Here is a 24,036-nt window from a genome sequence, read left to right as displayed (position 1 = left end):
TAATGTCCTATTTTGGTGCTGAGACTGAGAAACTCCTCTCCTTCAGGGTTTTTTTGGGTTTTGGTTTTTGCTTTGTTTTGTTTGAAATTTTATACTACCCTGTGATATTTTATTTACTCTCCTTTAGGTTTTAAACAGTCCTGTGATTCAGCAAGCCAGCAGGCTTCTCTGAGTCATCCATATTTTCTGGGATTTAACACTGGGACCTATGACTGAAATTCACTAAGAGGAAGCAACTGAGAACTAGAAGTGGGCATGGCAAATCAGAACTCCTGAGGGCCAAAGCTGATGAGCCTCTGAGTTTGACAGACTAAACAAAGTTGGGGAAAAGTATATCCATCTTCCCTTGCAAGCTCAGATCCCCCTGATTCTGGCACCAGCCTGAGACACCATCTTACGCCTCATCTTTGCAGAACCTCTTAGCTAATTGTCAAGAAATCATGGAGTTTTTCTTTGCTAGCCCTAAAATAGATGCCTTCAAGAGTATTTGTTTTTTTATAAAAGCTTCTTGGAGTTGAAATTCACCTCTAATGGTAACATGTAGTGGGGAGAAGATGGTGTTGGGTTTCTAAAATCACACCATACAGGGACCCACCCCCATAGCATGATGGTGGAGAGAGGGAGAGCAGTGGGTGCGTGCCTCTCCTCCGCCATCGCGTCACAGTGCACTGTCCTAAAAGGAACAACGCTAAGTATCTAAAACATACATTCACTCATTCATTCATTCATTCATTCAAAAGATATTTGATAGAGTTCCCCCTGTGTGCCAGGTACTATCCAGGTGCTAGCAAGACTGCAGCAAACCAAACTGACAAAAACCCCTGCCCTCATGGTGCTTACAAATTCTAGACACACTAACCGAACATATTAACATATGAAGTAGGGGCTTCCCTGGTGGCACAATGGTTGAGAGTCCGCCTGCCGATGCAGGGGACGCGGGTTCGTGCCCCGGTCCGGGAGGATCCCACGTGCCTCGGAGCGGCTGGGCCCGTGAGCCATGGCCGCTGGGCCTGCGCGTCCGGAGACTGTGCTCCGCAACGGGAGAGGCCCGCGTACCGCAAAAAAAAAAAAAAACATATGAAGTGAACTTTGCAAACAGTGAACAAAACTCATGGTTCTGTTTTTTCTGTGATACTTTAAAAAAAGACTTAAAAGTTTTAGACAAGATAGGCACTAATAAGAGGACAATCTCGTGGGTAAATCTATTTCTACCAGATCATTTGGAGGCCCACCACCTGCTTCCTCTATCAGGCATACTTTTCCCTGGAAAAACTGGTCTAAAAGCAGGTCTACCTTCCTCGGAAAGCTGGGCAATTTTTTACCCCTTTATAACCATTTCTTTAAGTGAGCCCCAGTTTCCTCCTCTGTAAAATGAAATTATGACCAGGGATCACGAACAAGTTTAACTGGAATAATATGTAAGAAAGCACTTGGCACCATGCTTAGCGTCAGGTATGCAAAAAATTCGTTTCTGAGTCACCCAAAGGTCATTCCTATCAGGTGGCAGAACCGCGCATATTAATCCAGTTGCCCTGTTCATCCACACTCCTCCGACCGCTCCTCCTGGGATCTCTTCCACTTCTCCACCTCGCAAGCGCCGCTTCATCTCCAGGACCCTTCACACACTCCCTGACAGAGCCGGCCCTCCCTCCCTCCCCGCTGCTCGGCGCTGGACAACACGCCTCCCTTACAGCAAGCAGCAGCTTCTTTGTAATTATTTGTTCACTTTTCTTTCTCCCTTACTAGATTTTGAACTCTTTAAGGGCAAGGATCATGCTGTAATCTTCTCGTTCAAGTTTATATCTCTGTCACATGCCTAGCACGTGAATAAACAAAATGAATAAATACTTATCGAGAGAATAAATAAATTGATGATCATCTCATAGCGAAGTGAGCCCTCAGTCACCGCGCGCTCCACGGCTCCTGGTGTTTTTAGTGCACGATGTGTGCTTAGGGGCAAGAGCTCGCCAGACGAGAAAGAGCTGTTTTGCAAACCCTGAGAGGGAAAGGGAGATGGAGGCATCTCTTCAGTAAATAAAAAGCTGCTGATTAGCTTAGTGGCTGGCCCCAAACTGGAGTGAGAACTGGTCTATTAGCACAGTCCAAACGGGGCTGGATGTGGGCTCTGAGCCAGCAGAACGGGAATGGACAAGAGTGGGACGGAGGTGGAACCGGGGTCACGCACCGCAGCTGCCTGTGGGGTTCCTTCCACGTGCCCCTCCCTGTGGACCCAGCCTCACCCTCCACGTGGCAGCTGTGAAGCCCCAGTAGGCTTCCAGGCCTGGCTTTGCCTCTTGGCCTTCAGTCTATGGGCATCCTCACCACCTCACCTTGACCTCCCTGAGCAGACACTTAGGATACGAGCTGCTGGGATTACAGCCGTCACACTCATGTCCATTCACCTGAGGTCAACACCGTCAAAGAACACCAATGCCAGACTCTTCCTCCACTGTAGCAGGAGAAAAGCCAATCCCGTGTTCCTGACCATAAGCCCATGGCACTGCAGGACCCCAAGTGCCTTTTAACTCACCAGAAATATCAAATACTTCCAGTGTAACTATCCCATAATGTGTACTTTACTAAATTTTAAGTCTTTGAAAGTTGATGATTTGTGTATAATATGTCACGGCGTTGGCCCCAAATTTCTTAGCACGACCTTCAAAATTCTCTGCAAAATGCTCCCAAACTACCCTCCTGGGCTTATCTCCTCTGTGCGCCCCCTGTCCCTTCTGCTCCCACTGCCTGGACCCCTCCACACCTTAGGGAAGGCCCCGTGGGGTTTTCAGCTGATTGTAAGCTCTTCTGGGGCCTACCGCCGTATCGGCACCATGGGTGCTGGGAAACCTTGCCCTGGCTTCTCCACCCAGCTGTCACCCTGGGCTGTCAGCTCTGAAAGAAAGCAGAGCCTGGGAGAGTAAAGGCCATGAACGCTTCTTCTTCGCTGCAGCTTTCTGAACAACCCTCCACCCCACCTCCACCCTTGCCGCCTCCGGTTGGTGGAAGCCCTCTCATTACCTCCTGTGTGGGAAGCAATCTGGGGGTCCCACAGGCGGGCGGATTTCAGTGTAGTCTTGGTGGAGCTCCCCTCTCCCCCAGCCCTAGTCCAGAGAGACTCATTCCTCTACCCTCTGTGGTTAAAACAAATCATAAAAATGATAAATCATAAAAATGACGCAATAAAAGGCATACATTGTCAGAGCTGGGCGTGGATTAGGGTGGGGAGAAGGTGTGGAATGAGGCCTTTGGCTCCTGGTGGGCTCCGCTGGGCCAAAGCACTCTCTGGCTAATGTCTCTCGCGTATCAGGGCTCATCTTTCTGAACATCGCCCAGACCCCTTCCCAGGCCCACCCGACTCGGGAGTGTGCGGGGCAGATGTGGAGACAGAACTGAGATGTGCCCATTTGCTTCTGATTGGAAAAGGGTGGGGTGTCTTTGTGTGCCTCACCATTCAGACATTCTTCATGGTGCTATTTTTATCAACAGTCATCATTAAATTGGTGTCAGATGGGCTGGTCCACTTCCTTACACCGGGGCTTTTCCAGGCAAAAGATGTGGTATGTGGCCCACATGAACGCACCTCTGGAACCCTGGGTCTCAGAGCGAGTCCCTCTAGTCCTGGACTGTGTTCCTATGGCAACGAGAGCAAGGCTCCTCATCACTCCTGGTTCATTCCTGACCCGAGTCATTTAACAGACATATGTTGAGCACCTTCTAAATGCCAGGCATTGAGCAAGACACTGCGGACTCACGAAAGATATTATCTCTACCTCCTACGAGACATGCATTTCATGAGAAAGGGCTGTCACGTGAAGTGGCAGTGTCTACGGGGCTGTGCATGTCACAGAAACACAGTGGAGGGAGGATTTGTTTAGTCTGGGCCTCACAGAAAGCTCCATGGAGGTGGTAGCACTCAGCCAGGGCTTCCAAGATAGAGTTAAGTGGATGGAAATACAGGAAAGGGAACCAAGGGCAGAGGCATAAAAAAATGACTCCATAGATTTATCCAACATCCAGCTGTGAATGCAACTGTCACCATGGGAGTCCCAGACCCACACCTGCCTGGAGCCTCACCCTGGGAGGCTGCGAGGAAGAGGGCTTCGGGGCAGGAATGCCATCTGCTCACTCCCAGGGCCCTGGCCGTTCTGACTCTGGTTTCAGAGTTTGGCCCCTGAGCAGGGCCCAGCCTCTGGGACAGGGGGGACAGGAGGCGCACAGAGGAGGTAAGCCCAGGCTTGGCCTGTAGTGGCTAAAGGGACTCAGGAGGTTGAAGTTAGACGTGAGCCAGGAACCTGCACCGCAGTCTGCTTGCGGATCTTGTGATTGAGAACTTAACTCTCAAGTTAGAACTGGGGCCTCTCACTAGACACAGGTAACAAGGATGAGTCATTCTATGGAGACTAAGGGCAGAATTTTCTAGATTCTCAATCTTTGAGTTGGGATTATTCTTCTTTTAATTAATTCCCTGGAAATTCAGGGTGAAATTTCACAGAAAACCAAAATGGGGCATAACAGGACAATGGGCAGAAATGTGGCCCTGAGTGATGGCAGAAAGTGGTTTTGCAGATGTCCCCGGACATCCAGGGCTTGGCGCTCTGGTTTTCATTTCCTCTGACCAGACATTCCAAACTCCACCCCCACGAGTCACGTGGATGCCCAGGCTCAGGCCCACAGGGCGCGGCGGGTGTCGCTGAAAGGGCCTCCTGGGCGGCTGGCGTCGGCCAGCTGGAAGAGCCTGGGGTCACCTGTCTGGTGAGGAGCCTCTCTGCTGTGGGCCTCTTTGGCTTCACAGTCTGGCTAAAGCGACAGTGAAATTAATGGGATCCTGATGCTCTGACTGAGGCCATTTCCCCGTGTCTCCAAACAGGGATGAGAGAGGAAATGTCATTAGGACGCCAGGAGGCTTTTGAAATTTTCAAGAGGGACCATGCTGACAGCGTCACCATCGAAGACAACAAACAGATTCTGAAGCAGAGGTAAGGCTGGCACGGTGAGCAGCTGGTCCTCCAAAGCTTAGCTGGGCCAGCCTAGAGAAAATTGATTTCTGAAAAAAGGCACAAGGTGTGTGCGGTTTCACGTTGAATGACATCCAGCCTGGTACACTTCTCTCCCATGCATTAAGCCTCATCATCCCAGTACCGCTGGGTAAGCGACGTTAGAGCAGGGCTGTGACTGACAGCACTTAGTATACAATTCTCACATCTCACATGAATTCTCAGCAGCCTGGGACTCTATTGCTATTTCACTGCTCCAAAGGCAAAGGAAAAAAGTGTCTACGGACTAAATGATACCTCTTAGAACTCTAGGCCCTCCGGCTGCTCAGGAAAGCCTGTACTGCTTGGTCAAAGGAAGTATTCACATGCACACCCTGTGACCCAGACACCTCTGGTGTGTTCCCCAGGCCGGAAGCAGAGCAGGCTACACCATCTGCTGACAGGTTGTCCAGCAAGCCTGTGTTCTGGACCCTTTAGAAAAAACTTAGAGGTACATCGTTTGTTTCAACTAATCCATGATTTCGACGCATGTCCTCAAACTGGACGTGTGGCTCTGGAGTTCAAAAACTAGAGTTCTAGACTGCGAACTCTCATATGTCACATATGACTGCATCTCAGCACACAGTACATTTTCAAAAACTATTTGTTGAATTAAAATGAGATCCAGGTTTGAGAGTCATATGTTTATAAATGTTTCAAGGAAGCATGAGAAGGGGATGAGCTCTCTCAGGAAAACATGTGGACGTACAAGGGCCTGGAGGGTAGAACGACAGGGAAAGCTTTCAAGGAAAGGGGTGGGGGGTAGGGAGGAGGCCATGAGGGAGACTGAGAAGAGGGGAAGAGCCAGCAGGAAAGACCTGCCTGAGAGCCAAGAGGGGAGACGGCTCCCGGAAGCGTGTTGTCGGGGGTGTCAGATACTCCAAAGAAACAAGCAGGAGGCAGCAGGCAAGTGCATGGGGGGCTGGCAGCTGGAAGAGCACGGGTTGGGCGCTGGGAGGGAAGGGGCAAGTGAGAAGGAATTGAGCAAAGGAGAGAGGGTGAGCAATGTGTTCAGAAAGCCCGTGAGAGGTGGGAGACATTGGTAAAAGGAAAAGGGGAGTGGCCTGAGGAGAAGGGAAGTTGGTTTCAGAAGGGGAGAGAGTTGGGCAAGATTGTAGGCCTCAGGCAGAAGCAAGCCAGTCGGTGCGGGGGCGGGGGGGGGGGGGTGGGGGGGAGGGAGAGAGAGAAAAACAAGGGAAACACTGACCCAGCAAGGCTCCAGGGAGCCGGGCAGTAGGGAATGTCAGAGGGAGGGGAGCCTGGAAGGAAGCCTGAATAGAAAAACACAGAAAGATGGGCTGACGCTGATACATTTAGAAGTGGAGGAAAAGAAAAAGGAAAGGCAGGGCTTCCCTGGTGGCGCAGTGGTTGGGAGTCCGCCTACCAATGCAGGGGACACGGGTTCTTGCCCCGGTCCGGGAGGATCCCATGTGCCGTGGAGCGGCTGGGCCCGTGAGCCATGGCCCATGAGCCTGCGCATCCGGAGCCTGTGCTCCACAATGGGAGAGGCCACAATAGTGAGAGGCCCACGTACCGCAAAAAAAATAAAAATAAAAAAGGAAAGGCAAGCAGCATTGAGGGCCCAGCCCAGCCTGTTGACCAGTGACGTTTGCACTTGGGGGGCATGGATCCCAGATCACTTTAGGAATTCAGTGAAGGCCAGAGCAGCCCTCCTAACCAAAGAGGTGTCTGCACCCGCTGTGACCCAGCAGTTCCCCTCCTGGGTTTACAGCCGTCATGCCTCAGTAGCTATAGGGATTGGTTTCAGGACTCCCATAGTTACCAAAATTGGCTCAGGCTCAAGTCCCGTATATAAAATGGGTAGTACAGTCGGGCCTCCAAATCCACAGGTTCTGCCCACGGATCCAGAGGGCCGACTGTATCTCCCGAGAGGTTCTCATGGATTCAGGAGGGGACATACATGAGGATGTTCACAGCAGCTCTATTTGTGGCCGAGGAGCACTGGAGACCTTGTGGGCATCATCCCTGGGGAAGTCGAGAGAGAGAATGCTGGGGAGCTCTCTGTGCAGGCTGCGTGTTGGGGAGTCGGATGTGGCAGGTGGGAGATGGATTAATGCACACGTACCAACAAGGACAGCGCTAAGTAAGAACACACGATTTATGTAAATTATAAACAGATGCACGCCAAGCAAACAAAAACAGCTGAACAAAAAATATACTTTCACCTACTTTGACCGTAAGAATGGCTGCCTCTGCGGGGAGCAGAATGGGAGCCCAACATGGGATATGAGCGATAGATGACTAAACCAAGGGGTGGGGAGAAGATAAAGTGAATCTAGGGAAAGCTGAAGACTCTGTCCCCAGAGGAATGGAGTACGCACATCCACACTTTAGCCCGTGAATCCAGGGGTCTCACAGACTTTCCAGTGCTTCTCCCTAGTGCAGGCCATGTATTTTCAGCAGAGTCAGTTGGATGTGTTGAAGCAGGACACCTTGTTCATCTGGAGACAAGCATATGAAGCTGGATGACAGCTGCCTCGTCCAGTGACTTCCGAGGAGCTCTCAGCTGTGTCCGCACCTCAGGCTTCATAGCTTATACGGGCGCCTCATAACCCTTGCTTCACAGTAAAATGACCATGGAGCTTGTAAAAGCTACCAGAGCCTAGGCCTGACTCCCCAGATAGTCTCACTGAATTAGGTAGAGGCTGAGCATCCATTTGTTTCAGGATTCCAACCTGCCACCAGGTTTGAAAACCACTGGCCAGACAGAGACCTTGTCCAGAGACCTTGAGACCCAGAACCTCTGCAGGAAAGCCTCAAAACTCCACAGGTTAAACCAGTTACCAGGCGACTCCTCTGCACATTCAGGCTGAAGAACCACTGGCTTAGGAAGAACATAATACTTTGTCTTCCTTGTTCTAGATTGGCATGGCTCCAGGATCGGGCTTGTACCCTTGAGTTTAGGTCTTTTCCCAGCGGGGGGTGGGTTGAGGGGATGGCAGAGATGAGGATGTTGTGGGCTTCCAATACAGAGCTCGCTTAACTCTAGTAGAATAGTAGAGTTCTGACAGCCCACGGGACAGATGTGATTTTCGGTTCAAATACATCTAAATCGCACAGGATGGGCTGGTAATAATGGTGGTCCCATCTTCCTTGTGGCCATGAAGCAAAGGAATTAATGAAATTCACACAAAGCTCTCCTCTGAGAAGAGGTTTTCCCAGCAGTAAATCAGTCTTTTAAAATCAAATGAAAAGTCAGGAGGCCAGCCCACATTTTTAAAATGTCTACATCTGTTCAATGTTACCAATTATTAAAGGAATATTTGGTACTGGGGAGAGTAAGCCATGACCTACTCTTTTCTCAGGATTGGAAACTTTTTTGCATTCACGGAGAGTATTCAATTATCAGATATTACATGCTCATAACTGCGATGGCAGAGGACAAAGAGAAATGTTTTTATATGAAAACAAATAACTACAACCAGTGCTCCCATAGCAGACATCAAAATAAAGCATGACTTCCATGCCTCCCTTTAGGAAACGGTCTGCAGTAACCCTGATCCCTTCCACAGATTTGCTCCCATTCCCTCTACTGACCAGGAGCACCACGTGGACCATCTGTGGGAGGACTGACCGGTCCTGGGGATACTGACATGTGCCAGGGGGGTGTTCCTCAGGGCGGCGTTAAATTGCTGTTCCCTAACCCTACTTCGAGCAGACTTCCTCTTAGAAAGTCTTACCTTTTTGGTAACCCTAAGCCAGCAAGACCCACAGGCCTGGGCTCCCACTTTATTCCCCGCTTCTCACGTCAAATAACTCTGCCATCCGATGGCTCGGGTGTTGAGCCGTCCTGTTGGAAAAGTCCACGGAAGAGGGGCTTAGGACCCCACACACGAACCTTGGTGCAGCTCAGCCTTGTTAGCCAATGGCGAGTAGCTTCTAAGCTCAAATATAGAGACTATTGGTGGCCCAGATCCCTTTGAATTCCCTCAGCTCCCTCAGAGTGCAAGGCTGATGCAGAGATGCAGGAGGGGACCATCAATGGCTCAGACATCAGTGTTACTTAGTAGGAGCGATTTCTTCCCCTTCTTGCCGGCACCCTTTGCTACCCCACAGGGAACTTCTAGCGCATCTCAGCTCTGCCCCCAGTCTGGGGAAAGTTGTGCTGCCTGCCTGTGACAACAGAAACAAGATGTTGCACATTAATGGGATATTTACCCTTCGGTGAACTAGAGCACGTGAGCCAATTCTTAAGCCGGATTTTTCAATAGAAGACAATTCAAGTAGAAGTGCAGTTGAAAATCACCACATTTTTCAGGCATGACTCATCCTCATAGTATATAATAAGATGAAGAGAGGCTGGAAACCCCATGCTTGGCAAATTCCAGTGCCCGGGCACCACACAGCTAACTTTCTTTTGTGGCAGATCTTTCATGCAAACTGAATCCCCTGTCACTGAGTCCCATTAAGTAACAAAAGAATAAATAAATGGGGAGATTAGCCGCAATTGGAAACGAAGGCATTGATAATGTGAACTAAACCAAGAAAAGCACCCCTTCACTCAGTTGGATCCTTCAGATAGAGAATAGATCAGCAATCTAACGCCAACGGGAAAACTGGACCGAGAGCGGCGAGAAATCTCGTGGCACCATCTGGAAATAACGTCCATGACAAATAGGAGTTCCCTGGTTCCTGTTAGACTCCAGTTTTAACCTTTATTATTTTGCCATTTGTTTTTTGTATTTACACCTTGTCTCCTGAACAAGAATTATGGACTCTGAGAGCAGAGATTAGATTAGAATCTTCTAAGCCTCCCACAGTTTTTTAAAACAGTGCTGGCCACAAAAATGGTACTCAAAAACACTGCTTTTTGGCTTGAGAATGACAATTTGAAATTGACTTTGAGAAACCTTAGCAGCCAAGAAAACTGCATGAGAACTGCTTCCTAGGAGTAGGGGAATGTAGCAGCGGCTTCCTGAGAGTCAGGGAAAGAACCGCTCAATGGGAGACAAGAGGGCAGCCATCCTGATGGGGAAATGGGATGAAAGTTTCTATTTCGGTATTTTTAAAAAGCGTAAAGGAAATGAAAGGTGGATCTTCATCACACTATAACAGAGGCAGCCAAAGTACCATGTCAGGGACAAGTCAACAGAGGAAAGAAAGGGCATAGATACAGACTATACAGACAAATGGTCTTTCTCTCTGATGGGGAAGAAAATTGGATGTTTGTTCACTCTGTGAATAATCAACATATTAAGTTAATCACCCCAGACCAGAAGACAGGAAAGACTGAAAGGTAGGAAATAGCCCAAAGGCAGGCAGCATGAATGCAGGGAGCTGAGCAAGGAGCCGTTGAAGTGGTCTGGGGGAGAGTGACAGCTCCTTCCCAAGGCAGGTGGAGTAGGGTGAAGCTCAGTGGGACGTCAGGATGGGTACTGAGGACGTAGAATGGGCGAGACTCCAGGGCTGAGTGAAGGATCTAATGGAGAGCAGGGCAGACGATGGTGTGCAGGTTACTGGCATGAGCACCTGGATGAGTGGGTGCTGTGCAGCGAGAGGAGAAAGGATGGGAGGAAGGCACGGAGGTCTTCAGGGAAGGCATCAGTTCTGCTCTACGTCCTGTGGGTTTTAATTATCTGCAGGGCATCAAATGGGCAATTGGATAGTGGGTCAGGAAATAAAGCAGGGCCAAGATGGAGATCTGGGAGGTGTCCCTAGAGGAGGCACTGCCTAGAGTGGAACGAATGGAATGCCCAGAGAGAAGAGGTAGCTCGAGGAGAGGGTCTAAGACTAAACCCTGACCATCACCAACATCTAAGGAACAGGCTGCAGAAGAAAAGCCTGAACAGGAGACTGAGAAGCAGCAGCCAGGGAGAGAGGGCAGAAAACGGAGGTGATGTAACGTGGAAGCCAACGGGAGAGAATTGTTTCTGCTCTGTGGACAGAGCCTGGCGCACAGTGGGTGCTGTTGGGTGGGTGAGGGCTGGATGTCACAGGGAGCCAGGCTTGAGAAGGAGCAGCCAGAGCGCTGCGTTCCTTCTCCTTCCAAACCCAGGCCTCGCCCCAAGGCAGAGCTTTCTCTGCGCGGGCAGGTGGGCAGAGCAGTCTGCCAGGCCCCGCTCTGGAACTGCCGCCAGCACCATATGCTCCTCAGATGGAGCCCGCAGAGATTCCCCGATAGGAAGGTTTGGGCACCGGGAGTAGGAGACCCTCAGGGGCTCACAGGTGGTACTGGTTGAGTCTCAGCGGCTCCCCGGCACCAGCCTCCTCCCAGCAGCCTCAGATATTGTCCAGGAGGGCGGCACCCCTGGGGAAAGTCAGCACAGGTTCAACCACCTGGACCACATCCCTAATGGGAATGTGCCCCTTTTAGAAGCTCAGGAGTCAGGAGGCTCCCGCTTGGGAAGATCAGAACGCGGGCTGGGGCGGGAGGAAGGGGAGGGGGCGGGGCTGGGGGAGACTTGGGCTGGGAGGTGTGGAGGTGCAGGGTGCGCAGGAGAAACAGGGCAGAAGTGCGGGGGGGCCACCTTCTTTCTCATCTCTCCCGCCATCCCTTACTCCCCTCCTTCCCCCTCAGGGCTGTGCTTCCTTAGGCAAGGGTTTGTCTTGACAACCGGAGATCAGGAAAACATGTGGGTGGGGTGGTCCGGAGCAGTGACAACTGCAGCCTGAAGGGAAAATGGTCTGGCGGAGACAGGGCGGCCCTCAACCCGCACCTCTTCAGTGGGAAAGCCCTTTTGAGTTTGCGCTGGGCTGCAGAGGAGAGCATGGAACAGCTCCTGGCTCCCGGTGGTGTCCGCCAGCCCGGGTGTGGGGCGGCTCTCCGGAGACGGTCGACCGCAGCACTAAGCAGCTCCTCGCCGTGCCCCCTAAGGCACACGTGGGCACCGGCCAGGATGGGGGGCTCCCTTCCAGGCCTGTCGGAGCTTCTCTGAGCCGGGCTGCTGCAGAGATGGCCCGTTCTGCCTGCAGGATCTTCCCTCCTCCAGCTCTCCTCTGGTTGCCTCCAGCGTTGACATGAATGTCAGCAGCTTTGCAGCCCTGCTCTTGTGTTTTCCTCATTCCCAAGAATCTAAAGCTTCCAGAACTCTCTGGAACAGGCAGTAAGGGGGGCCACTCATTGAGCAATGGAGGACTATCAAACCCCATGAAATCCTAGGTATTGGGGATGGATGCAGCGACCACCAAACAATTAGAGCCCCGCACTTGGCAGAACTTCAAGTATGAAGATAGTCCTCATCTGAGTGGCCCGGACCAGACCTCAGAGTCTGTCTGCCCAGGGGACAGAGGCCAGAATGAGCCCACAGAGCCCAGCACAGTGATCTACACGTGATATGAATATTTGCTGAGCTGAATTCAGTCTTCATGGCATCAAATGGGTTTGCATTTCTCTCCGGAAGGTGACAGGCACTAGCTGAGGAAGGGACATATGTCATCTGTGATGAGCCTGAACACCCTTAATAAGGAGGCAGAGGTGGAGTCCCAAGAAACCGAACACTAAGAGAAAATTTAGTCCCCTTCCCTGGAAACATCTGTCTGCAATCTCAGGCCCAGCAGACACATTCAGAAAATAGCAGTGACATCATTCACGCCTCTTTTCCACTGAGCCTGGAGGCTGCGGGGCACTCTGGCCTTTGCTTATGTTGTTCCCCTGCCTGGAAATGCCCTCTTCTCCCCACTTCCTCTACAAACTCCTGCTCGACTAAAGCATTTATGGATGAAACAATGTGACATCTGAGATTTACTGAGATCCAGAAAGATTTGGGGATGGGGCATTGACATTTCATAAGGGCCCGCTGTGTGTAGGGGCCTGGATGGTATGGTTTTTACAAAGGCCATTTCCTACACTTCTCCAGCACGGTTGGGCTCTCAGGGGGCATCTCAGGAATACCTGTTAGAAAATAGGAGTCATTCAGTAAACTCAACACAGCATCTGGTGGACTAGTGGGCAGCAATCTAAGAGAGTGGAGAAGTTTCTGATAACATAGGGAAGGACTAATAATGCTGAGTAAAAACAAAACACCCAAAGCACAAAAATCATATATTGGTATGATCTTAACTCTGTAAAAACTGGCCAGAAAGAAGACTGGATGGATCTCAAAATGAGCTTATTTCTGGGTAGGGGATAATTAGGGATTTTTTTCTTCTTGTTTTTATATGTCCAAAATGTGATTTAACATCATATATAACAGGAGTAAGCAAATTCTTTCTGGAAAAAGCCAGATAGTAAATATTTTCAGCTCTGCAAGCCCTATAGTCTCTGTCCCAGCCCCTCGACCCTGCCTTTGCAGTGTGAGAGCAGCCTTAGACAATAAACAAACGAATCGGTACGGCTGTGTCCCATACTACTTGACTTACAGAAACTGGTGTTGGGATGGAGCTGCGTCATGACCAGCCATAGTTTGCTGGTCAGAAAACAAAAAAGGATAAGAAAAAAAAAATGTTCTTTAAGTATTCTTTGACTCTAAGATCTTGGCACTGTGATTAATAGAGCACAGTACAGAAGGCTTACAGCCGTGCTTTACTCTGGTTCCCTTGTATCATAAAATACTAGAAATCAAAAGTAGATTTGATAAATCTACATAAATCAGAGACTATGAGAATGAAGTTCTATGCTGGAGAGAGGAGTAAAAATGCACGATACCAGTAATGAATACAAATTTTATCTCTACTTTTAAGCCTAATATATTTCATTCATTTAAATTTTCTTTTATGTCTTTTGATAAAGCTTTATACTATTTTAAAGACCTCTTGGAAAGCTCTTATTTTTAAAACATAATTTAGGATGAACAGAAAAGGTTAAGCTCTCATTTCTTTTTTTTTTTTCCTCCAGATTTTCCGAAGCAAAGGCCCTGGGAGAAAGTATAAACGAAGCAAGAGTTAAAATTGGTAAGCAGATGATATTCTGTGAGCCTCTTTCACAGGCCGTTTTCCTGGTGAAAATCAGGTCATGATGTGCTTCCAAATAGCTGTGAGGATGAGTTTCAGGAGGTCCCTGCCAAGGAAGCTGCTTTCAGAGCACCTCTCCTTGGAAGTTTGTCATCTCTCCTACCATCCATCAGGAGAAGCACTTTCTTTCGTCTAGAACTTGAATTTTTCGTCCTCATACAGCCTTGAGCTCTAGCATCCGAATGAGAAAGTTTTGCTTTTCCTGGTGTTTTCCAGCAGTAGCCCAACTGGTCATAACTGTACAATTATAGCGACATTTCTCATTTTCGAGTGCCATGGAACACTTTTACACCTCCCACAGCTTATACTTATTGTTTTTGGCCCAGGTGCGCAATTTTCAGCACCATTTCAGTAAGCCGCCTGGAGGATGAGAGGAAAGAATGAGTCACTGTGCCTTCCCAGGGCACAGGCTGCCCAGCAGGGCTCCCTCACTTTAGTGAGCATCCCTGGACCCGTGAGGTTAAGGCAACAGGCTAACTCGAAAATAGTATGCCTCAGATCTTTGTCAAAGTGAGAGGAAAATGTTTCTTTCACACCAGGCTAGAAGACACACGGTGACCCATCTCCCAGGCTGGGGCATCTTCACGAAGCTGCAGCTTCCCTGTGGCTTCGTCTCTGCTAGGGAAAGCAGGAGTTACCTGGTCACAGCTGACTCCCTGTGTCCCCCTTGTCCTCACCTTTCTCCTCTCATAAGTGAGGACAGGACGGAAGCCACTATGAATGTCCCTTTTGGCTTTTCCTACAGAATATGGAAGCTCACAATAGCCTCAGGTCACTTCAGTTAGGGAAACAGGGAGCCCCACGTGCTCTTCTGTGACCTGAGTGGAAAGAGTTGAGGCCGCCAAGCCCTGAGCCATGCCCAGTACCAGGCCAAGAATCTCCAGAGTCTCTGAGATTCTTGACTTAAGGTCCAGGATCTTGGATGGAGGAAAAATGCATCTTTATTTTCACTAACCTCTAACTCCAGTTTAGCACCCCCTCCAATGATGAATGTCGGCAGCAGACCACAGTAGAAGTAGCAGCACCTGTCACAGCGGAAATCACAGACATTTTCATTTCACAGCACGGTTAGCAGACATCATAAAATGTCTTTTATACTCATCAGTACTTCAAAATTACAGGAGTTATTAGACTCACCAGTAGATCTTGTTATTTAATGCATTTATATAAAAGCACATAGATATTTCTATATCACAAAAATTTTTTTAATTTTGATAACTACTTCAGTGTAATTGGTCTCTCTTAAAATCCTATGTAAAACTCCTTTCTTGGCATGAATTCTCAAAACTCCTAATACTGCATGAAAAAAAAAACTGGAGGTCAGGAGCCCTTTTCTAGAGATAATATCCATAGTTTATCTGATTCTCAAAGGGGTCAGTGACCCAAACCAATAGTGAGGGAAGGGGAAGCAGGCTTAAGTGGATCCAGAGCCGGCTTGTCAGAATTGTCTGACTGGAAGCTCGTAACGGTCTGTTTGCATCCCTGGGGAGACAAGAGGGAAGGACCTTTTATAAACCGTTTCTGCCCAGAAAGTGATAATAAAGTTTTGCTCTTGAAAAAGATCTAACTCTCGAAACCAAAATGAAACTGTTCCAACACTAATGAACTATGCTAACTATGGAAGGCACCAGTGGCCTATACTAATACACTTAGTGTTTCTCTCTGAATACAATGAGTTGTTGTCACAACTAATCCTAAGTTCACCATAATTGTGGTGCGAAAACATACATTGATGAATCCAGTTTGCCACATTCTTGGGATTAGGCAAATTGGTGGCTGCCCTACAAGCTGCCCAAGAGGCAGGGGCCCGGGGTCTGAGGGATGTAATTGATCTTCCAGAGAGGGTGTCTGTAATTTACACACAAAGAATCCAGGTATACTAGAAGAAGCCCTGGGCAAGTAGACCTTTCTGTTTTCTAGATAATAATAAGTAGGGCTCCTACCAGTGTTAAAATTCAAACATCTATTGCCAACGAGAAAGTGGCTGCTAGTTCAGCGGTGCTAATAAAACCAGTGTTACTCTTACTTCATTCTATGCAAATAGTAGACAAAGACCCATCTCCTGGCCAAGCATCTTTCAAATGTGCTCTTTACCCAAGGAGGGCCCAGGTCAGTGGATCGCTGAGACTCAGCCCCGTTACTCAACAAGCCCCTCATGGTGCTTGACCACAGGGAGTAGCCCCTCCACCACTGCATCTCAGACACAAGGTTAAGATTAAGGAAGTACAAGGTGGAACTTGTACACATATTTAAAATTTCCAAGGCAACTTGGAAGGAAACTGGTTTCAAGAGATTTATGACATTACTGAGTGCATTTTTCCTAGGGAGAAATTAAATCAAGTGGAATTTTCATTCCCCTCCAAGTCCTTTAATTAATCTAAGAGTCAGGAGGTGGGAGCGTGGCACAGATGTACCATGACTTGCGTGGGATGATGACTCAGCGCCCCTCCCAAACTGAGCCACATCCTGCCTCTGGACCTCGGGGCAGGAGTGAGATGCTGGGGGGTGCACATGTAATTGGCCTGCCGAGAGGAAATGGAAGCTGTGTTTGTGATCTACACATCAGCCAGCCCACATGCTTAGAGTTCAGGTTGCCACTGTCTCTTCTCAGGCAATTTGCTTTTTCTCTGACATCGTGATCTAGAGCTGCGACTTGAATTTCATTCTTAAAAATCCCTAAAGGCTATTAACTCAGGAGTGACCACATAATATCTAATTTTTACATGGCATAATCAGTCAACCAAAACTTCCATATTATTTCCTTTTCTTATAACAAGCCAACCCAAACTAGGTAGATTAAACTCTTGCCACAAACTCCTTTCTTGTCCTTCTCTGTACGCCATTTACATCAGTCCTGATGTTGAAACAAGCTGAAATCAGAAATGGAAGAAATAACCAACTTAGGGTCTCCTCAAAAGAGAACGGTGTCTTTGTTTCAGAAAGGAGAGCCATTTTCATTGCATTTGCCTGTCCCATACACAATAGCATTTAGGCTGCTTTCCATCACATGGGGCTGTGTTTTGAACATATGCATGTATACCCACCTCCATTCATCATATCTCTAAAGATGCCATTAAAGCCCAAACTGTAGGGAAAGAAACAGACAGCTTCCAAAGCAGCGGCATAAACCAGGCCATTTTTCACTTATTAAAATCCTGGCGTTGGTTTTCATCAGTGAGCTACCACTGGCAGCATTGTCTTTGGCAACAAAGGACAATGAATGGCTGTTCTTTGGCTTGAGGCCTACCCTCGACCAGTCCAGGAACCAGCTGCTGTGGAGGCAGGTGAAAGAGTCTGACTGACACGTCTTGGACCTCTTCGCCCTCCACAGACCCCTCCAGGCCTAAAGGAAAATGCCCATCACAGGTTGTTGCACAGGAGGGGTTTTCACCGGGGAGCCAATCAGTGATCACTTCAGAAATCACAGGTAATGTAATAGGAGTAGCTGTCAGAGAGCAGGAAACGCTAGAAAAGGGAACAGAACATTCTGGAAGTTTTCTTTCTCCTACTCCACATTCAAAGAAGGACCTCCAACCCACCATTTGAACAGTACACTTTTTAAAAATGTATCTCCTGAACATTTGGGATTTGGGAAAATCATTACTCAGATCTCGGTCTCCATCAGCAGAATACATAGGATTATTTTCTGTTGTGCATTTTCTGTACTTTCATCTTCCTCTGAGGTTTACTTCTAGACCCACCTCGTGCATATTGGCTTCTACTATCTCACCCTGGCGTAAAGGAAAGACTATATCCAGATCGTCTTGCTAGGCCGTGAAGACCTCTATCAAGTCTATCCTTTTGTTATCATTTGTCACCAACTCTGAATAACCATCACACCTACAGCAGCTTCATTGAGCACTGACTCTGGGCCGCGTCAAGAACTTGACACGCGCATTATCTAATTTAATCCTCATAATCCTATAGGCAATGAGAAGAGTCATTACCTATAAAGTGGATATTACCATATGTCATAGAGTCTGAAATAAACAATTTTTACAGTCTTAACACCTCTGAAGTCAGGAAAACATTTGACCATTCACTTGGCCATTTTTTCATTTTAAAAACCTCTGTAATGAGACAGGGTCTTACAATTGATATAGTCTAGATTCTATGAAATATAGTATTATCATTATTTTGCAGATTTTTTAAAAACGGAGTTTCAGGGAGGTGGCCTACTTAGTGGCCACGCTGGAGTCAAAGTCCATTTCTGTCCAACTCCAAAACGTTTAAATACAGTATACTATCCCCATAAATTCAGATTTATCTGACTCTGAAGTTTTTTTCTTAGTTTAACATTTCACTAAGCTGTTACTCAGTTCTCCTGAATCTCTGCCCTTTATCTGTTGTGCCCAGCAAAAGGCTCACACTAGACCCTAGCTCGTGCACACATAGCCCAAGAAGATGAAAAGGGTCTTTGTAACATGATTCATGATAGGTCACCTTTTGCCCAGTGGGGCTCAGTTGCAGGCGTGAGTGGGGTCGGACACCCAGCCTACCCTTGCTCTCCATCCCATGTGCACTGGCCCACAGTTGTATCTGCCCTAGGAAGAGGCGCCTTTTTCCAATTTGCAGAAAGGTGCACTGCGGGCTTGCAGCATCCCTGGTAGGCTTCAGTGTCCCACATTTCAACTATCATTTTCAGTGGTTTGGAAAATAGAATAGAGGAGTTGTATTTTCAGGCTCTATACAATTCCAGCTCAGTGGGTTTACCGATGCTTCAGAAAACATGAGAGAATTCAAAGGATAAACTTAGATGAGGTTAGTAAGAATGGGTGTAATGAAGTGCTTATGCTTAAGTACCAAAACCAGCACCAATAAATTGGACTAGAGAAAGCCTGATTAAGGGCAGGCATAGAAATCATCAAGGACCACAAAATAAAAATATGTCACCATAAAGTGAAAAAATACTACGTTCTCAAAAGTAAGAAATGCAAAAGTCAAGATGTCACCCTTTCGCTCTGCCCAGCATTTCCAGGTGCGCTGTGTTTCCTCGGGAGCTCTGCCTCTCTACAGGAAGAGAGCTGGTTCAGAGAAAAGCAGCTAAAGTCGTGATGAAAAAGTTATGAGGTAGATTTTTTTGGCTTTATTAAGTAATCCACCAAGTTTATTTTAAATAATAAGCTCTACTTGCCTGTTAGAGTATTTAGTTCGATTTTTCTAATTACTCTTATCAAACAAATTTAATTAATCTGTGTTCAGCTTGTATTGGCCAGGATGTTTGGCTGTAAGTATGAAAGGAAATTTATTGTCTCATGTAACCAGGAAATCCAAGGAATACAGTTGGCTTCACATGCAACCTCATCCCCGTCCTCCCATCTCTCAGTGCTACTCGACTAGGTTCTCTGATAGCCTCTCCCCATTTAGTGGGAAGGTGCTTCTGAAAGCTCTAGGCTTACATGGTCTATAGAATTCATAATCCCAGTAAACAGGGTCTTTTCCAACAGTGTTAGCAAAAGTCCCTGGAGGGAGGGATGACTGGCCTGGCTGAGGTCATACACCCATCTCTGAAGCAGTCCCTGCATTCAGGGGAATGAAACACTCTGACTGACTGATCCTAGATCCTGTGCCCACTCCTGGGGGCTTAGCCCATCTGCTCCACACAAGCTGAACACGATTTTTAGGGAATTAAAGAAGTATCTTTCCTCAAAGGAAGAAATGTTGGGCCGACAACAATCGTATTCACTGCAAACCTTTCAGATATTGATCTGTGGCTTGAAACAAGATGCATCTGTAAAGGAATGAATAGTAGTTCCTGTGAGAGACTACAACGTTTAGAGTAATTTATCCTGGAAAAAAGAAAGCTGTGAATGAGGAATTTAAAAACTGGCTTAAGTACTGGTGCCTCTGCTATAATGGAATAAATGCAAAATTGCATGATAAAAAAACTAGCAGGAATTGTAGAAGAATTAAGACTGGGAAGACCTCTCAAAACCCATGCAATTTTATAACGAGTACTCTAAGAAAACCAATTGCAATGCTAATAAAAATAATGATATAAATTTAAAAGACATGTTAAATTCCTAATGCATAAGGAAACACTATGTAAAACAGCCATTTTTTTTCCAAAATGAGGCTATCATGGTAGAAGAGCATACAGGAAGGGCTGAGGGCTGAGTTATGGAGGCGTGAACAACACACACAAAGATGGGAAGGGCCCCTCAACAAGGAAGAAGCGCTTCCTTCTAAGAAGGATCACTGACCACAATGGACTCAGAGGAAGAGTGTGGGGAGAGGGGTGTGTTCAGTCCTGAGCTCCCCCCGCCCAACTGCTGGGCTCAGCTCTGCTAGTTTTGTGTTTAACGACCTTTTCTCGGTGATGCAAAACTTGAATTTATTAGGAAAAAAATCCTACGTCAACAAATGAGTCTGCTGTATGATACTGACCTCAGCTCCCTCTAACCAACTGCATATGAGTGATTCCTGTGAAAGAAACCTAGTTGCATGAGGACAGGCTGTGTATTACTTGGTGTTATACAGAGGGACCAGTCAATTGTAGTTCATCTTTAAGGAGACTCAAAAAGGAAGAAAAAATTTTCAGTTGTCTTGAAACTATAGCTGATCATGTGAAAAAGACATTTTTGTCAGAAAAGGTAATTAAATGGATATAGATTCTAGGAATCATTAAAAGCAGGATAGATTGGCACCTTTCTGAGATGACTCAGTGTATATAGAGATGAAAAGAGCAAAGCAGATTTCTTAAAGTCCTTTCTGTAACAATTCGGAATGTTGAGATTCCAAGACGTGCAGTTATTGGAGTGACAGCCCATAACCAGTACGACTGATGTCTTCATAGAATTGATTGAATGTTTGCTGTCATACTTCGGAGATCAAACAACAACAACAACAAAAATGATTTGAGCAAGCTGGAGGGTTGTGGAGTATATTAACTGACAAGAGGTAATGCTAATAATTGTCATATATAAAGAAGGAAGCAGTGATTTGGTCGGAATGCCAGGAAAAAAAGAAAAAAAAGATGGATGGCTGCCTCCCAAGAGTCCTGACAGGGTGGTCTTACCTTAGTGAATGAAACAACGTCCAGGATCTGGCCTTGCTGGGTGGACTCAGGAAGGCTGTCCAATGCCAGTCAAACTCACTATAAACCAGAGAGGCAATCTATTAATTTTCCATGGAGGATGTTCTTTTATAGACAGGAACTCTTAAACTGCCTCCATCCAGGGCCCCTTCTCCCAGGGGAAAAAGTAGATTCCTTATTGGAAGGTTAGTAAATAAGCAGCCCCAAGCACAAAGGGAGTCAAAAAAAGGAGAAGAGTTTTGACAGATAGGTTCCCACAGTCACGGTGAAGCCACACCAGGCATCCACCGCCCGCGGGAGCGAATATCCCCACAACAATACAGGCAGCCTCCAGCCCGACCACCCCTCTTCTGTGCACAATACCCTTTTCTCCAGAAAAGACAGAAACCACTTGTTAGGTCTCTACTTACTAAACTATAATTATATCCCGGCTCCTGCCTCTCGAGGGTGAACCCCAAGTCACATTGCTTCAGGTCATAGGAATAATCAGTTTTACTTTGGCCCCCTTGATTTTCAGACATAGAAACCCAGTGGAGCTAGCTCAGGCCTAGGATGCCTGTATGGTGATGAATCTCCCTGAGATACAGCCATGAGATCTGAGAGCCCTCCAAGCTGCAACGGGAGCCAGAGCCAGGACCCAGGGTGGGGTTAAGGGGGTCATCGGGAACCAGCACGGCTCCAGAGGCCAGCACACGCCCCGTGCCTCCCTTGGGGCCTCTCGCTACCTCTGTGCACGTCTGCTCTCGCAACCTGCTGGCCCTGCTGACCCTGGGTCCTGCTCGCTCGTGGCTTTGGTCTGCTCTGGCCCCAGCTGTACCTGAAAGCATCCTTTAACTCTGTTCCCAAGGTAACAAGCTAATTATTTGCTTGTTTCTTAGCTCAAAGTTATGAGAAAGAGAACTTGACTGGCCCGATTTATCTTTTCTAGGCCTTCAGGACAGCTGCTGATGGCGAGCTTAAGAATGTGCTGTCTTTGAGTCAGAAATGTACCTCTGGTCCAGGCAGATGTGGCCAGGGAGGAGGAGAGGTCTTGTGTTTCAGAAAGTGTCCACCTAGGCAAAAGAGGGTGTGACAGGGTAGGTTTCTGTTTTATAAACAGGATGGATAGAGCAGACACAATGATTGACATCTTGTATTCTCTCGGTTCTATCTCACGGGCGTGAAGATTTTTGCCAGTTCAACTCTTATAAGGCGACATCAATTCCTTTACTTCTAGGTTCTCCAGGAAGCATCTTGCCCTTGTCCCTTTGTTTTACCAACAGGAATAGTGACTAGTCTTTGTAAAGTGCATTATAATATATAGGGATTTTATTTATTTTTATCTCATCAAATTCGTTGATCTTTTCTTTTACAACTTCCTCCAGTGCTTTTGTACTCAGAAAGGGTCATTGTAACAGCAATAATAATGGATCGTTCATTGCCTGGTATTTGTTTAATGCTTTCCTAAATTTTCTTATAGTTTTTTTTGTTGTTCTATTTTTCACACTCAACTCATTTGGGATTTATTGTGGAATGCAGTATAAGCTGAGGCTCTAAGTTGAATCTTTTTCAAACAACCAATTTTCCCAACACCTATTTCATTCAATGAAATGCCTTAAAATAACATTTCTTCTCATAGGAGAGTCATTTCAGATTTTCAGAAGGCAGCTGAGGCATCCTAATCTCATCACAGCAGTAGTATACATTCTTGACATGATCATTTTCATACAAGTATTTCAAAAATAAGTTTCCCAGCAGATACTATTATCTAGAGATCAGAATAACCCTGCAGAAAAGTGCCAACTTTTATGTAAACCAGGAAGCTCACAGATGGGGAACAGTAGGCGTGTATCTGTACATGCGTGGTCCCCGCAGGCTCTGTCGGCGCCCTCTGAAGGGAAGGAGATGGTCTTTAAATAACAGCAGCACAAGCTGGGCTCACCTTACTCATTTGCCAGGGGAAGATAGTTGGTACCGTATTTTCTCACTTCCAAGGAGAAAAAGTGTATTTCGTTTTCTTACATTGATTAAAAAGGGGGAATAATGACAGTTAAGGCGGAAATGAGAGTAGGGACTTTGTCAGTGATGCTGTACAGGGAAGATCTGAAAACAGCAGTTTGCTGTGTCCACTGTCTACCACCCTGAAATCACTGATGAGCCCGCCTGCTGAAAAGTACCGTGTTTCAAAAATACAGCACACACAAGAGTGGGACTATCCCCTCCCTGCAGTGGCCGTTCTGCTCCGGGTGGAGATGGCCATGGTTTGGTGTTGGCCTCGTGTAATAACAGGACTCCGTGGAACAGCCCCGCTCTCTAATGGATGGTCTGCACCACAACTTACTTAAGCCTAAAACATACACGTGCAGCTCCATAGCAAGGCATGCTAGTTGCAGCACAGGCCTTTAGAGGAGGCAATGAAACACCACGCAGAGACATTTGTGCAGCCGCCGGCACCCTGTGCTCCCCTTCTGGCAGGTAGAAGGCTGCCGTTCAGGCAGCATTTATAAAGCAGGGAAGCTCCCTCCCGAGCACATCTAGGCTACATCACTAATCAGGCATATCATGAACAAAAGCCCAACCCTGGGCAGCTACCTGAGCAAATCTGAAAGGGGGCCCAGTGGCAGGGAAACCAGAGTGAGTGCCACAGGGACTCCCCAAAGTCTGGTATCAATGTTTGGTCAGAGCTGGGGTTGCCCAAAAGGACTGGGAGTAAACAGAGACATATTGCAGCCAACCATCGTGTGTCTAAGCACAGATTTTGGGCCACTAAGAGTCAAAGAGATCGAGTCCACTCAAACATGAGTGCTCCTTTGAGGTAGATGCCTAGAAGTAGAACTGGGGAGAACAACAGCAGGTATCCATTTTTAATTTTCATGAGTACTCCCCATTTGCCTTTGCAAAAGTGTTTCATAAGTTTGTATTTGCATCAGTGTGTGACAGTACCCATTCCTCTGCATCCTTGCTTTTACATCGTAATATCAGTCATTTTAGGCTTTGCCAGTTGGAGAGCAAAAAATGGTATTTCTTTATTGTCTTAATTTGCATTTCACTGACAGCCAGTGGAAGTGAGTGCTTCTTCAT

The 24,036-nt window shown here is 47.3% G+C and overlaps 1 protein-coding gene across 1 annotated transcript in view; it reads left to right on the top strand.

The window, feature by feature from the left end:
• Window positions 1–24,036, top strand: part of KIF6 (kinesin family member 6) — a 388,295-nt gene that overhangs the window by 302,065 nt on the left and 62,194 nt on the right. The window contains exons 14-15 of the mRNA XM_060162791.1: window positions 4,865–4,973; window positions 13,825–13,880. Of these exons, the coding sequence (XP_060018774.1) occupies window positions 4,865–4,973; window positions 13,825–13,880 (165 nt within the window). The remainder of the gene's footprint in view (window positions 1–4,864; window positions 4,974–13,824; window positions 13,881–24,036) is intronic.

This window comes from Lagenorhynchus albirostris, chromosome 10 (genome assembly GCF_949774975.1).
Source record: "Lagenorhynchus albirostris chromosome 10, mLagAlb1.1, whole genome shotgun sequence".
Classification (NCBI taxonomy): domain Eukaryota; kingdom Metazoa; phylum Chordata; class Mammalia; order Artiodactyla; family Delphinidae; genus Lagenorhynchus; species Lagenorhynchus albirostris.
Note: the sequence above shows the minus strand (reverse complement) of the source record. Positions and strands in the feature narration are given on the sequence as shown.